A 16683-nucleotide genomic window follows, 5' to 3' on the forward strand; every position below is an offset into this window, starting at 1 on the left:
TATATATATATATCAAGGAAATGGCTCACGTGGTTGTAGAGGCTGGCAAGTTCCAAGTCTGTGGGTCAAGTGTCAGGCTGGAGGCTTCTCCTGCCTCACATAGCTGCCGCAGGGCCTGACAAACCCAAGATCAGCAGGTCAGACGGCAGGCCGCTGTCTCACAGGCTACGGTGGACAACAAATCCCAAGATCACAGGAAAGACAGCCAGCCCACTGGCTCACAGGCTGTGGAGGCTGACGAATCCCAAGACTGGCAGGTAAGCAGCTAGCTCAAGTCCCAAGAACTAGAGGTCAGATGTTAACAAGCTGGATGCAGGATCTAGAGCGAGAGCCTTGCTGGAACATCCATTTCTACACTGGAGACAGGACACATCCCCAAGGAAAGTCTCTTTCAACTGATTGGCTGCTCATAGCAGATCTCATCATAGAGTTGATTACATCATTACATAACTGCCAAATTACATCATTACATAACTGCCAAACTACATCATTACATAACTGCCAAACTACATCGTAACTGCCAAACTACTGAGAATCATGGCCCAGCCAAGTTGACACACAACCTTAACCATCACAGTCTACTCCTTGTCAACTTGGCACCTGTACACATCTCCTTAAACCGTACACAATCTCTAAATAAAGACAATTATAAAGCCATACTTGCGCATAACATGATACAACTAACCATGCGTACAACCAAAACCACACTAGCCCTGTTTACATCTTGTATTTTATAAGTGAAGAAAACAAAAATATTTGATACCCACTTACAAGGAAGAAATGCTAGTAATAATTACAGTCCTCATTTCTGCAACTGGTCACATGGTCGTAGCTGGTATTTAGAACTGCCTTCTTCCACTGCCTACTTTGTATTCCCTTTACTCTCAGCAAGCACCTGAGCTGGTAGTGATTCTTTACCTGGTGGGATAACCCAAACCTTCATTTCTGAAGGCTCTGAGCCATTAGTAGTCATATTGGAATTGGCTTGCTGTAGTTTTCCATTGACTTTAATCACAGGGCATGGCAGTACTAAGAGACACCCTAAAGGATCTCCTGTATTCCAGACATACACTTCTTTACCTACATTATGTAATATCAATCTGCTTTCCTCTTGGTAATCAGGATCTATCACACCAGCAAATATGGTAACTCCCTTCTTTGCCTGCTGCTCCAGAGGCACTAGGAGCCCAGAGTGGCTGGGTGGCATTCTTAACTTCCAGTTCAATGGAATCAATAATGTGTCTTGAGGTGGGAGCATTCCTCCCTTTGGAACTAAGACCTCTAGACCCCCACAGCATAGGGTCACGGGGACAGGAAGCAAAAATTTTGCGAATGGATCTCTAGGGGTAATAGTGAATGATGCCACTCCCATTTCCAACCCTTGATTCCTGGACTCATGAATTCTGACTGTGGGAGAAACAGCGCCATATATTGGATGCTGGTTTGGAGCATATACAGCCTCCTGGAGGACATTTCCCCAACCGTGCAAGGTATTGCCACCTAGCTGGCACCACAATTGTGTCTTTAGAAGACCATTCCATCATTCTATCAAGCCAGCTGCTTCAGGATGATGAGGAATATGGTAAACCAGTGAATTCCATAAGCGTGGGCCCATTGCTGCACTACATTTGCTATGAAGTGATTCCATTGATTCGAGGCAATGTTGTGTGGGATAACATGGTGATGGATAAGACATTCTGTAAGCAAATGGATGATAATTTTGGTATAAGCATTTCATGCAGGGAAGACAAATCCATATCCAGAGTAAGTGTTTATTCCAGTCAGAACAAAACACTGCCCTTTCCATGATGAAAGTGGTCCAATGTAATCAACCTCCCACCAGGTTGCTGGCTGATCACCTTGAAGAATGGTACCATACTGGAGACTCAGTGTTGGTCTCTGCCACTGGCAGATTGGGCACTCAGCAGTGGCTGAAGCCAAGACGGCCGTGGTAAGTGGAAGTCCATGTTGCTGAACCCATGTTGCATGACCTCCATCCTTGCCACCATGGCCACTTCGTTCATGAGTCCATTGGGCAATGACAAGAGTGGCTGGGGAAAGAGGGTGACTGGTTTCCACAAAACGTGTAATCCTATCCACTTAGTTGTTAAAATCCTCTTCTACCAAGGCTATCCTTTGGTGACCATTCACATGAGACAAAAATATCTTCACTTCTTTGGTCCGTTCAGAGAGGTCTATCCACATATTTCTTCCCCATACCACCTTGTCACCAATCTTCCAATCATGTTCCTTCCAAGTCCCTGACCATTCAGCCAAACCATTGGCCACAGGCCATGAATCAGTATACATTCACACATCTGGCCATTTCTCCTTCCAAGCAAAGTGAACAACCAGGTGCACTGATCAAAGTTCTGCCCATTGGGAGGATCTTGCTTCACCACTGTCCTTCAGGGAGATACCAGAAAGGGGTTGATGTGCTGCTGCTGTCCACTTTCGAGTGGTGCCTGAATATTGTGCAGAACCATCTGTAAGCCAGGCATGAGATTTATCTTCCTCAGTCAACTAATCATAAGGAATTCCTCATGAGTCATAGGTACAGGCTGGGAGATGGCAGATAATGTGACAGGAGTGGAAACCATGGGCATTTGGGCCACTTCTTTATGCAAGTTACTTGTGCCTTAAGGTCTTGCTTAGGGCCAATCTCATATATACCACTTCCATTTAATGATAGAGTGCTTCTGTGCATGTCCAGCTTTATGGCTCTGTGGGTCAGACAACACCCAGTCCATGATGGGCAGCTCAGGCCGCACAGTGACTTGGTGGGCCATACTTAAGCATTTAGTTTCTACTAAGACACAGTAACAAACAAAAAGCTGTTTCTCAAAAAGAGAGTAGTTATCTGCAGAGTATGGCAGGGCTTTGCTCCAAAATCCTAAGGGTCTGCACTGTGATTCACCAATAAGGGCCTGTCAAAGACTCCAAAGAACATCTCTGTCTGCCACTGACACTTCAAGCACCATTGGATTAGCTGGATCACATTGCCCAAGTGGTAGAGCAGCTTGCACAGCAGCCTGAACATGTTGCAGAGCCTTCTCTTGTTCTGGTCCCCACTCAAAAGTAGCAAGTTTTCTAGTCACTTGATAAATATGCCAGAGTAGCACACCCAAATTAGGGATATGCTGCCTCCAAATCCAAAAAAGCCCACAAGGCATTGTTCTTCCTTATTAGTTGTAAGAGGGCCAGTGCAGCAACTTATCCTTCATTTTAGAAGTAATATCTCAACATACCCCACACCGCTGGACCCCTAGAAATTTCACTGAAGTGGAAGCCATCTGAATTTTTGTTGGATTAATTTACCACCCTCTAGCATTGCTACTTCTTCCTTACTAGGTCCAATCAGCATAATGTCATCAATGCAATGGACCAGTGTGACATCTTGCAGAAGGGAAAGGCGATCAAGTTCCCTGCAGACTAAATTATGACATAGGGCTGGAGAGCTGATATACCTCTGAGGGAGGACAGTGCAGGTGTATTGCTGGCCTTGTTAGCTGAAGGCAAACTGTTTTTGTGTTCCTTCAAAACATGAATAGAGAAAAAAGCATTAGCCAGATCAATAGCTGCATACCAGGTACCAGGAGATGTATTAATTTGCTCAAGCAATGAAACAACATCTGGAACAGCAGCTGCAATTGGAGACACCACCTGGTTAAGTTTTTTACAATCCGCTGTCATTTTCCAAGATCCATATGTTTTTTGCACAGGCCAAATAGGGAGTTGAATGGGATGTGGTGGGAATGACCACCCTGTATCTTTCAAGTCTTTGATGCTAAAGTAATCTCTGCAGTTCCTCCAGGAATGCATTATTGCTTTTGTTTTACTATTTTCCTAGGTAGGGACACTTCTAAAGTCTTCCACTTAGCCTTTCCTGACATAATAGCTCTTACACCACATGTCAGGGGTGCAGTGTGGGGTTCTGCCAGTTTCTGAGAATGTCTATTCAAATTATGCATTCTGGAACTGAGTAAATCACTACAGAATGAGTTCAGGGACCCACCGGACCCACTTGGAAATGGACATGTGCTCAGGCTCCATTAATATCATGACCTCCATATGCCCCCACTCTGACTGGTGGGCCACCTGGAATTAGTGTCAGTTCAGAGCCAATGTCCGGTAATCTCCAAAATGTCTGAATATTTCCTTTTCCCCAATGAACAGTCACTCTTGTAAAAGACCATAGATCCCTTTGGGGAAGACTGGGAGAAAGATACATAGTACAAATTTTTGGAAGTGCAGTTGGGAGCTTCCTCAAAGGGACCTGGCTTCCACTTCATTCAAGAGGTTGTGGGTTTGTAAACTGGCTCAAGTATGGGAATTGACTGAGGGGTTATGACTCTTTATTCTGGTGATTTAAGTTAGACTGTCATTTACTTGACCTGGAATTTTTCTGCTTCTATGGATCAAGTACATATTTAGTAGATTTTCCATCTATTTCACTCTTAGGGACACCATGACTAAGTAGTCAACACCATAAGTCCATATGAGTCAAACAATTCTGATTGCTGCTTTTTACTCCGCTGTCGATTATGGTAACCACGCCCACCTTGTCTTTGTCGATTGAGTGCCGCCATTTGGCCCTTACCACTATGGGGTCCAATCAGCCTCACTGTAGTTAAGTGTCTTAATTCAGTTAGGGAAGTTTCCACAGTCAAGTCTGACTTACATAAAATAGCAATCACAGCAGTCTTCAAGGATGATGGGGATCCCTTCACAAACTTGTTGCTCACCCTTGTGGTAACAGGTGTGTTCTCTGGGCACTCCATATGTGGGTCTGTGGGTCCAGCCTGATAAATCCACTCGAACATGGCAATTTCCTTAAGCCTTTGAATACCTTCTTCTACAGTAGACCAAGGCAGATCTGGTACTTAAACTTGGTTTAGAGTAAGCCACCACGTAATCCATGCTTCAGTGAACCAACCAAATAAACTATTAGATCCTTTCCTAACCCCTCAAGCTGAAAAATTAAATGAAGAATTGTGCTTTGTGAGCCCATATCAATAAACTAAGACTGATCTAACTTTATGTTCCTCGCACCATTATTCCACACCCTTAATAGTCATTCCCACATATATTCTGTAGGTTTCTGTTTGTACATATTAGAAAAGTCAAGCAGTTATTTTCGAGTGTGCACACATGGGTCACACTTTGTACTTTATCTTTTGGGGCTAGCTGGAACTTAAGTCTAGAAGCAAAAAGGGGTGGTGGGGATGTGTTCTGAGAACATTCATCAACATCTTGTAAGGCATCTGTCTCAGGTGATGCTCCAGGCAATGACTCAGACACTTCCCCAGTGGATGACTGAGACAAAGACTCTTCAGACACAGCTGGGTTAATCTCATCAAATGGGGGGGGGGTAATGGTTTTACTGGGTATAGTGCCTTAGCAGACAAAGATGGAGTAATCTCTTCAGATGGGAGCAAGAAGGTTTGTTCTGTTGGCAGGAGTGGAATTTAGGAGCTCATTGTCCCCAGCTTCCTAATTATCTGCCCATATAACCCCATCCCAAGTTTAGAATCCCATTTCTTCCCAATCAATGCCCTCACTTTAACTTCAGACACGATTTGAGGTTGGGAATTCAGTTGATGTTGTAATTCAGCCACTCTTATGATAAGACTCTGGGTTTGGTTTTCGGCAATATCAGCTCTGTTACTACAAGAAATAAGGTCTTTCTTTCAGGTCGTTTAGGCAGCACTTGAGCTGTGACTCTGAAGCCCTGAGTTCATCTCTTTCTTTCACAACTTTGTCTAGCAAAAGTAGGACCAACCAACCAGCTTCCTTATACTTCTCATTCTGACAAAATTGTAGAGAAGTATCAAACATGCAATCACCCAGAGCCTCGCCTCTCACCAATACTTGCTCTATTGGTGGTGATATTTTGTGTATTTCTATTGCCACCTCATGCTATGGATTAGCAGTGCCCTCTAGTCTTAGGCTGGGTTCTCTAGAGAAGTAAAACTAATGCAGAGCATAAATATATATAGAGATTTATATAAAGGAAATGGCTCATGCAGTTGTAGATGCTGGAAAGTCCCAAGTTTGTGGGTCAGGCTGGAGGCTTCTCCTGACTCATGTAGCCACAGGTGCTGGTGAATCCAAGATTGGAAGGTCAGACGTCAGGTAAGCTGCTAGCTCAAGTCCCAAGAACTGGAGGTCAGATGAACAGGAGCCAGCTGCAGGATCCAGAGTGAAAAAAAGCCAGAGAGCCTTTCCAGAAAGTCCACCTATATTGGATGGAGACCACACCCCCAAGGAAACTCCATTTCAACTAGTTGGCTACTCACAACAAATCTCATCATGGAGGTGATCACAATATATCAGATCTCATCATGGAGGTGATTACATCATTAAAAAGCTGCCAAACTACATCATAACTGCCAAACCAATGAGGATCATGGCCCAGCCAAATTGACGCACAACTTTAACCATCACACCTCTTTACTACTGGAAGCAGAATCATCACCATCTTTAAGACTTAATAGACTTGAGAATCAATTTAGAAAACTCATCCTTACAATTTTGCTTCTTCAGAATCACTCTCAGTACCAAATGTCTTAGGCTGGGTTCCCTAGAGAAGCAAAACCAGAAAACTGGTGAAGAATGAGAGACAGAGAGAGAGAGAAGAGAGAGATTTATCTCAAGCAAATGGCTCAAACAGTTGTAGAGGCTGGGAAGTCCTAAGTCCATAGGTCAGGCATCAGGTGTCAGGCAGGAGGATACTCCTGACTCACATAACTGCAGGGGTTGACGAACCTAAGATCAGCAGGTCAGACAGCAGGCTGCTGGCTCACAGGCTGTAGAGGCTGACAAATCCTAAGACTGGAAGGTAAGCTGCTAGCTCAAGTCCCAAGAACCAGAGGTCAGATGATGACGAGCCAGATGAAGGATCCAGAGCCAGAGCTTTGCTGGAACATCCATTTCTATACTGGAGACAGGACACACCCTCAAGGAAACTCAACTGGTTGACTGCTCATAGCATATCTCATCATGGAGTAGATTACATCATTACATAACTGCCAAACTACATAATAACTGTCAAACCACTGAGAATCATGGCCCAGGCAAGTTGACACACAACCTTAACCATCACAGGTATCATTGTGGCTCAGCGACTGCCATGCTCCTCTTGGCCATCTATGCAACATGACACATGCCAAGATTATTTCCTTTTAATCTCCCTTGTTTGTGTCCTTATTCTTCTACAACTGGATAAGTGCAAATTACCGTAGACTTATAGCTTAAAAGAAACATAAGCTATCCTGCCTTGACTCAGTTTTGATATCTCAGATTTTTCTGGGAAATGTTTTCTTGTGTCTTCTTTGGGAAATGACATGTATTGTAGGAGAACAGAGCAGGTACTGCCAAGATGGGAGAATGAAATGTCAAATGTGGGTATAGCTAGTGAAAAAAATATACATAAAAGGCTTGATTAACAGATCTGCAGACGTGTAGAATATTTTCTGTATATTCAGATTTTAAAATGTCTTTTATCTGTGCCTCATAGCCAATTTTGGACCCATGTGAAAGAATTTATGACCTCAGAGGCAGTATTTAGTCTTGTGGAATCATGGAATGTAAGTGCCAGAAGGGACATTAGAGATCATAATACAGTGACTTCATATTACAGAATGGTCACTGGAGCTAAATGATCTGGCCAAGATCACAAATGTGATTGTGGTTACCTCAAGGGTTATAAAGCTTGTGATACAATAAAAGTAACCAACAACATGCCCTATTTGATCAGAGCAGTAAATCCAACCACTTAGAGTCATATCTGGGAAGGATAGGCAGCAATTTCACTATAAGGTCTAAGGGTGAATTAAGAATAAGATGCCTGCTGACTAAAGTAAAGGTGTGTGTGATAGCTAATATGCAGAGTGGATTTACCCATTTGACTACACACAGTTGGGAGACTATTAGGTAGGAGGGGAACTGAAGAGTAGAAGGGAAGTAAGATAAATTACAGGAAATCCTCTGCCAGTGTTTCTCTAAGTATGTAGTCTCAGGATCAGTGACATCAAAATTTCCTGAGAAGCTTGTTAAAATAAAAATTCCTGGGCCTTGTTCTGGAACTACAGAATAACATTTCTGAAGGCAAGGCCAAGAAATCTGCATTGTCTAAGCACCTGAGGCGATTTCAGTACAGCTGATTTGGAGAAGACTTCAAGAAACGCTGCTCTTGGTTAATATCAGAGAAAATATTGATGTCATGTCAGTATTAAGAAAAATAAGATACTCAGAACAAAGCATGATAATGATTCTGATGGGATAAGAGTCCAGGATATCTGTGTCCTTGCTCCAAATCCATCAATAACTATAAAACTTTGGGCTAGTTGTTTTACTTGTTGTGGCCCCATTTTATCTACATTGCAATGGGAAGCTTTTGAAGGATTTTAAGCAGGGGATTGACATGATCTGAATTATATTTGTTGTTGAATAGAGACTGAATAACAGGGATGTGGAGGCTATTGAGAGAGTCTGGGTGAGAAAAAAATGGTGGCTTAGAATAGGTTATTGGCAGTAGATTAGGAATTAATTGAATGGGTTTTGAGATTTATTTTGATAGGATCAGTGATGGATTTAATATTGACTATCAGGTTATCAGAGGTGTCAAGGATGATTCATGAGTTTCTATCTTGTGATGAATGGTTGAAGTTTTAGGTGGTATGAATGAATCGAGGGTTTAGATAATTGAGCATCAAGTCCAGATCATGTAGGTAAGGGCTAAGAACCTGGGAGGAAATGGAAGCATTAAGGAACATAAGGTCTGTCTGAAGTAAAAGACAGATAGAGTCACAGTAGGAGAAATGGATGGATGGGAGACTGTAGCCAGAGAGTGAGGTACTGGTATACCAGAGTTCCGCAGTGGAGCAGTTCTGGATGATGACCTTGTTTGTGTTTAGCCATGAGCACAGAAGGATGAAGTAGAGTGGATGTGGAGGTCAGTCAAGTTGGAGAGGGCAAGGAACTGACAGGCCAAGATGTTGGCTGGGCTGTCCACATGGACCCTGAAGTCATCCAGGATGACACATCTTGGGCTGGAGAGGACCACTATGATCTAGGGGCCAAAATCATCAGTGCAGTTGGAATAGTAAGAAAATCAGTATTGATGGGGGTAGCATGAAGCAGCTGAGTGCCAAAGATATTAAGAAAACTGGAGCTATCTATATAGCGGAAGAGGAATAATGGTTTGGAACTTACAATGGGGAGCAAAGAAAATACCCTACCCTTTGATATGTGGGTTGTGGGAGGACAAACACCTCCATTTTGGGAAGACCTTAGGCTTCAGCTTAAGGCAGGAGTTGTAATATCAAAGGAACAAGCTTTGTAAGAGGCAATGCACAAAATTATGGTCATATTTATTTATTTGGTGAGTTATATATTTTGGTCCCAGGTATAGTACTTTATATTTTCATTACAGACAGTCCCCGGGGTATGAACATCCAACTTATGTACAACTCATAGTTATGAACCAACCCTTGTAAAGTCTATTATATTAAAAATTTGAGATATGTACAATGGTCGATAATAAAAAATGGGCACTATTTTGCAACATGCATCAAAACACTATTATTATTACTGTATTATTATGTTAAACATGTTTTAGTTTATCTGGAAGTGTTTAATGTTTTTTATGCATAGAAGGCACCCTATATACTATATACTAAGACAAACATTTGACTAACTAACGCTAGATACAAAATGTACCTAACTGTTCCAACTTATGTACAAATTCGACTTAAAGACAGACTTAGGAATGGAACTCGTTCATAATCCGGGAACTGCTTGTATTAAAAAGTTCATCTTTATGCACACTGAAATATTTATAGATAAAATTATATAGTGTTCTGGAATGTGTTTCAAAATAATATGGCGTTACCCACTGCCGTCGAGTTGATTCCGACTCATAGCAACCCTACAGGACAGAGTAGAACTGCCCCATAGAGTTTCCAAGGATCACCTGGTGGATTCGAACTGACGACCTTTTGGTTAGCAGCCGTAGTTCTTAACCACTATGCTACTAGGGTTTCCAATATGAAGCAAGATTGGCCATGAATTGGTATTTATTGAAGCCCATGAATGTGTACATGGAAGTTCCTTAAACTATTATGTCCACTCTTGTATATGTTTGAATTTTAAAATAAAAAGTTAAAGAAATTACTGCATCTTTACAGATTCAACCCATTGTTTTGTCTGGAATCTTTTTTATATTCTGACTTTTTGAGACTCTCTTATCCCCTTTCCATGAGGTCCACAGTGACAGATATTATCCCATTTTACTTTTTAAAAACTTATCTGATCCTCCGTTGAGGTAAACTGTAGAGGCAGACCTAAGACTAGAACTTCATGCTCTTTTGATTTCTAGACTAGTACGTCCTACTACCTGCTTGAATGAGTTTATAAGTTTCCATTAGCAGGCTGTTATTGGGTGTTAAAATTCAGAGTAGTTCTCTAGGACCTTTGATCTTGGAAACAGACTTCATTTGATTGCAGGTCTGACAAAGTAGAGATTGCCTTTGCACGTGCTATTCTTCTGCATGGAATGTTTTTCCCTATCCCTTGGTTCATCATATTAACACCTACACAGCCTTCAAAGGTAATCTAAGGCCCCCGTTATGGATTGAATTGTGTCCCCCAAAAATACGTGTTGTAAATCCTAACTTCTATGCCTGTAGTGGAAACCCTGGTGACGTAGGGGTTAAGAGCTACGGCTGCTAACCAAAAGGTCGGCAGTTCAAATCCACCAGGTGCTCCTTGGAAACCCTTTGAGGCAGTTCTACTCTGTCTTATAGGGTCGCTATGAGTCAGAATTGACTCAAAGGCAACAGGTTTGGTTTTTTTTGGTTTATGCCTGTAGTTATAATCCCATTTGGGAATGGGTTGTCTTTGTTATGTTAACGAGGCAAGACTAGTGTAGGGTGTGTCTTGAGTTAATCTCTTTTGAGATATAAAGGAGATTAAACAAGCAAGTGAAAGAAGCAGAGATGAGGGGAAGAGAGATGCCAAGCCACATGAAGACTGCCCAGGAGCAGAAGCTCAAAGAGACAAGGACCTTCCTCCAGAGCCAACAGAGAGAAAAAGACTTCCCCGAGAGCTGACACACTGAACTCAGACTTCTAGCTTCCTAAATTGTGAGAAAATAAATTTCTGTTTGTTAAAGCCACCCCTTTGTGGTATTTCTGTTATAGCAGCATTAGATAACTAAGACATCCCCTGCCCCATTATCCCAAAAATCGTTCCCTCCTTTGCACTAGTTCACTAGTTCACTCAAATTTTTGTCATTTCATATATCCCAATGAATTTTCTTTGTGTGTGTATGTGTTATATTTTCTAATATACTAGATTCAGATTTTTTAGAATTTTGTATTCTAGAGGCTTTTTACATAAAGACAACACTAGTAAGTAGTTATTAAACAACTCTCATATGCCTGAAACCATTAGTAGAGGCGATAGGCAAATGAAAAAACCACAGGAAGCAAAATAAATATCCTGTATTTTGTCAGTTTGTGCATCTAAGGAGTACTTTACGGTATGTTTCCAATGTGCTATAAAATTTTGGTGTTGTGGAGATCACTTTTCTTCTTGGAAATCAAGTCCCATCACTTAGTGCTCTTCATTCAATGTAAAAAATGTTCTAAACCCAAACAATTCCACTTTCCTCAAAAAAAAAGAAAAATCCTCCTGCAGGATAAGATGGAGGTAGAGGTGGTCAGAAGCAGGTGTTTTTCTTGCAACTGAGTAACACATATTGGCTGTACAGATAGCTTATCACATTAGGGAATGCCCACAGGGAGGGAGATGATGCACCATACAGATAACAGATGCCATATTATTGAGTAATTTCTAGAAATGCTCCTACAATGTGACCTCAGTTTTGAAGGAATCCTTAGCTTTTCTTCTCACAAATGACAGCTTATTCAGAACTGGAAACTATATATTTCCCAAAGGAATATTATAGAAAGCATTATAGAAAGGTGTAGTCAACTTAATACCATCTTCTTTGTCTTTAAAGAAAAGGGTGGCTTTCACAAATACAGTTTTTAAAACACTCATTATAAATATGGAGGGAATATAGCTCAATTTCAAAAAATGCCCAGTTTAGATTTGTATGAATTCTATACTCCCTCCTCACCCCTTTGCAACACTCATCTGGCCAATTTCACTGTGAGAAGGTATCATTTCAAAGTCCTGGAGGATCTTTTCCTCACCAGTCAGGTTTGGGACTCACTGGTAAACAGGAGGCACAGGGAGGGCAGCGTAAAGGCAGCCTTAACATTTCCAGTGAAAAGAGCCAACTTGTTTGTGGTTTTGATTTGCTTTTAATAACAAGCTCCCTCAACCAAAACTGATGAACTGGCATTAAGAACAAGGGTACAAAAGAACATCAAGGGGCTTTCCAAAATGCTAACGAAAGGATAAATTCTCTGGTTTGGGTGGCCATCATTTTATCCCTTGGAACCAGGAGATAAAAAAAATGCAAAGCTTCTTACATATGCTGCCTGGCTATATAAAGAGACCGATTAGAGCATGTGGCCCATGGTGTTGTCTTAATACTTTATAATCACATTCCATACTTCAAGCAAATGCAAATTCTGTGCACGTTGTCCTTTAATGGCAATTTCACTGCATAGTGAATTGAAAGTAATCATTTCTGTAGTGCAAATAAAGCCTCTGTCAGGTAAATGCCAAGTTATTTTCCACATGATACTGCATTTTAAAATAACTAACTTAATTGTCAGTGAAAAGATAGGCACAAAGTGGATTTAAACCTGCTTAACTTTATTGGAACTAGCTCAGTTGATTACAGAAGGGGGGTCTCAGTCATTAGGGGGCTACATAAGTTTGAAACCAAAGGTGATTCTTCTCTAGCCATCTCCCAGCCCCAGCTATCCATTTTACAAACACATGCCATTAATCACAAGGGAGGCCAGAAGGATGCTTGATGGCTCTACGTAACCCATCGTTGCTACCGGAAAAAATAAACAAACTCCTGACACTTGTCCTACTGATGATGGATGGCACTTGGAAGATATATTTCCAAGAATCATGGCAGGCTGAAATTGGTGGCAATTAGCCCATATCTTATGCCTTTCTGTGAAAACATTTTCAGTAAGAATGTAAACATTTTAAGTAACACATTCCATATGTGAATGAGCAATTGAGATAACAGGAGATTGTATGGCTAACAGACATGAGCATATAATTTATAAAAGTTAGTGCATATGTACACACTTTAAGCTGCCACATTCTGAGTATTTAAGCTCTTCATAAAAAGTAGTTTGTACAATCTGTTTGTTCATTTTCCAATTGTTCTACCCACCCAACAGTGTAATAACAAAAAGAAAATACAACAGGTCTCTTGGTATGTTTCCTATGGCAGATGATGGCAGATATTTCCATTTCCTGCTGTCCTGTCACCCTGAAGCTCAAAAGCAGCATTGCAAATAAATCCTTCATTAAAACAATAATTGAGATACATGATTTTAAAAGAATGCTCAAGCTACTTTTATTTAATAAAAATGGTTAATAGGAGTATTATATCAAGTACGTTTCTTCTAATGAAGTTTTTTTTTTTCTATACATGGGACCCTGGGGTACAACAGACTTAGAAGTTCCCCAGAAATCAACAGGCAGTACAAGTTAAGACAACAAGGCCACCTTCCTATCCTGAGGTGCCAGTAAAATGCATAGATAGGTGGGGGTCTACAAAGGATCCCCAACTGTTACATCCACACAATAGTGAAAAGGTGACTAATTTGAGATTTCTCCCATAAACCTGAATTTAAAAAATGACACCTATTAGAGATTTTCCTGAAAAGGCGGAATCTACCTTCTTCGTAAACATTGACATTGACATGGACTTCTTTCCAGCTCTTAGCTGTACGATATTGTCTTAGCAAATTATCTGGGATTAAAAACTAAGGGGAAAGGGACTGCCTCTGCAGTGCGGAGCGGGGGAGATATTTTGGACAGTTCAAAATAGTACTTAGCCAAGAACTTCCTCCTTTCCCAAAATACATGATTCTAAAGAGATCGCTGCCACACAGTGTGGAATGTACAACATTTGTCACCTTACAGAATGTGATTAAAAACATGGCTCCCAGAGTCAGCAAAAATTCTGGTAATGTGTTACAGCCAGGAAAAGAGAAGATGAAAGATTTTGTTTAATGTATTTATTTGGATAGAGATTAGTTCTCCTAAAGTTTGCTATTTTTGCTTCTACTGTAAGTTTTTTTGTCTTATGAGTAAAGGGTTGTATGAATGAGAATTAACACAACTGCACTTTTAATTTCCATTTGCCATTCACTTTTTAACTGAGGACAAATGTGTAGGATGATCACTTCATTATTGAATATGTGAAAAAACTGGCTGAAAATCATATCACCCTCTTTGTCTTTCCCCACACATTTAAAGTTAATTCCTTTGGAAGATAATTAAGAACTACACAAGAGTATTGTTAAATATGCCATTCCTATACTCACAGAGGAACCCCATAAGATGATCCAAGACACTCAACCTCATAGCAAGAAAAGTGAGATGAGTTATTTAGGGGGACGCATTTCATGTGACTCAGTGTTGAGATGGGGATCAGGAAAGGTAAAACCTTGTAAAAGGCACTGCAGGAGAGGCAAGATAGGAATTCAGAACTCTGAACAAACTACTCAAGCCAGGGACATTTTAGAAAATATATATGCCCTGAGCCGTGAAGATGCCTTTTCTTAAAACGAGGCTTTTTTTGATATAGGGGTTTCCCAAAATAAGCATGGTAATTGGCAGAGTGGTAAGCTGTGTTGCGTGACCTTAAAAAAGTCACTTATGTTCTCTAGGTCTCAGACTCTTCATCTCTAAGATGAGGGGGTAGGGCTATACTGTTAAAATTCCTCCTAGCCACTATGGCTCATGATGTAAAATATAAGGCCTATCCTTCTATAAATCTGGTTTCTAACCAATATACCCCGAAATCTCTAACCCCGACCCTTATCTAACATCCCCCCACTCCCATCACCCTCCCTAAACCCCTGAAAACTGATCTTAATGACATTGTCTGTGGATTTGTCACCTTAATGGAGGGCACAGAGGCAACACATGGCAGGGACCTGTGGCAACAGGCATCCCCCTTCTGAGTCCTTGGAGGCAACCTTATGACAAGGCTTGGGGCCATCTCCTTCTTTGGTCCCTGCCCACATGCACATTTCCTGTTGCTTTCCAACGGTATTCCAAGCTGGAGTCAACTGGCAGTGAGAAGAGGTAGTTGAGGATACTGCTGCAATCAACCTCTCCCCTGACTGAAGCACAGTACTTTTGGGTTTCTGATGCTATTCCCTTGGAGGTGAGAGTCAAATGTGCCTTTTTAAGACTTAAGGTGAGAATTCGAGAAAACAAAATGAGTTACTTCAAATTAGTCACCAGAAATCCAAAGCATTAAACTGGCCAACAAAAATGCTTCCTTACTGCAAATGATTAGCAATTTGAGACTGGTGACCCAGCCAGTGACTTTGTGCGGTAGTAGAAATAAACACTAAGCTGATTGGTCTTAAGAAAGATAAGCAAGCTGTGTTCATGGCTACACACAGACCACAAAAGTCTTCATACAGCACCTTATCAACTCTTCATCAAGGCCTCTGATGTTCTAACTCCCTATGAGAGAGGAAGTTGTACATTGCTCTGTTAATTTACTCTCCTAGCATCTGAAAGCGATAAGTTAAATATCCAAATGCATATATTACTCCAGAACATATATATGAATGTATGAACCTCCATGAGGGAACCAACATAATTCACTTCCAAATCACCACTGAAATTAAGATGAACACAATACCTTGGGGTAGGATAGCTAAGAAATTGGGAGGGAAAGTTAGCTCAAGCACCCTTCCACACCACTGACTGATATTGCCCACTTTTTCTCCAGCTAACAAAGCTCCTAGAACTATTTCTTTTCATTAGCCAGATGAGAAAGTTTTCTCTCAATGCTGTCTAGATGATAACTGTACAAAACAGCAAATACATAAATTCTCTCTGGCTTCCCACTTTTGAACTACATGTTACAAATTTGCCTTCAACACATACTGTGTTCTTCAATTAAAAAAAGATTTGATGTACAGAAATTTTAAACAAATTTAAGCACATTGAAAGCATTGATGTATATCCAGACATTAACAGTCCAGTATTTGTATAAATTCAAAGAATAAACCTTAGATCACATTCTGATTAATCTGTGTTTAGAGGTATCTCTAAGTATACCAGTATAGACTGGAGTTTGTATGGTATTACGTAAGTATTATATTGTTCCAAAAAAAAAAAAAAAGGCCCTTTAAAAAACATCCCCACCCCCACCCCCTTGTCCTCACCCTCAAAAGAAGAAAAAACAAAAGGGAAAAAAATGATTAAAAGCATTCTTGCTGATAAACCGAAGCTCTTGATTTGGCCATTCAGATGAGATATTCCACCATCTCTGCATCAGGCTCTTGTCCCAGGATCTGAATGGGAGCTTTTCTTTCCAGAGTATTGGAGTGGAAAACAGAACCATCTAAATGGAAATAAGAGGTTAGAGAACATTGAGGGACCAAATAAAAACTCAAATTTCTAGAAATAGACAACATTAGAGCCCCTGTGGAAGCCAATTGCAAAGAGAGGTGTGTCTGCCACACCCCTCAATCACCTGAGCAT

At 40.9% G+C, this 16683-nt stretch overlaps 1 protein-coding gene across 1 annotated transcript in view; it reads right to left on the reverse strand.

The window, feature by feature from the left end:
- Nucleotides 1–12727: 12727 nt before the first annotated feature.
- AMOT (angiomotin) overlaps nt 12728–16683 on the reverse strand; it is a 76694-nt gene continuing 72738 nt past the window's right edge. The window contains exon 13 of the mRNA XM_023734477.1: nt 12728–16543. Coding sequence (XP_023590245.1) covers nt 16446–16543 — 98 coding nt within the window. The 3' untranslated portion in view covers nt 12728–16445. The remainder of the gene's footprint in view (nt 16544–16683) is intronic.

Source organism: Trichechus manatus, unplaced genomic scaffold, assembly GCF_000243295.1.
Source record: "Trichechus manatus latirostris isolate Lorelei unplaced genomic scaffold, TriManLat1.0 scaffold00068, whole genome shotgun sequence".
Taxonomy (NCBI): Eukaryota; Metazoa; Chordata; class Mammalia; order Sirenia; family Trichechidae; genus Trichechus; species Trichechus manatus.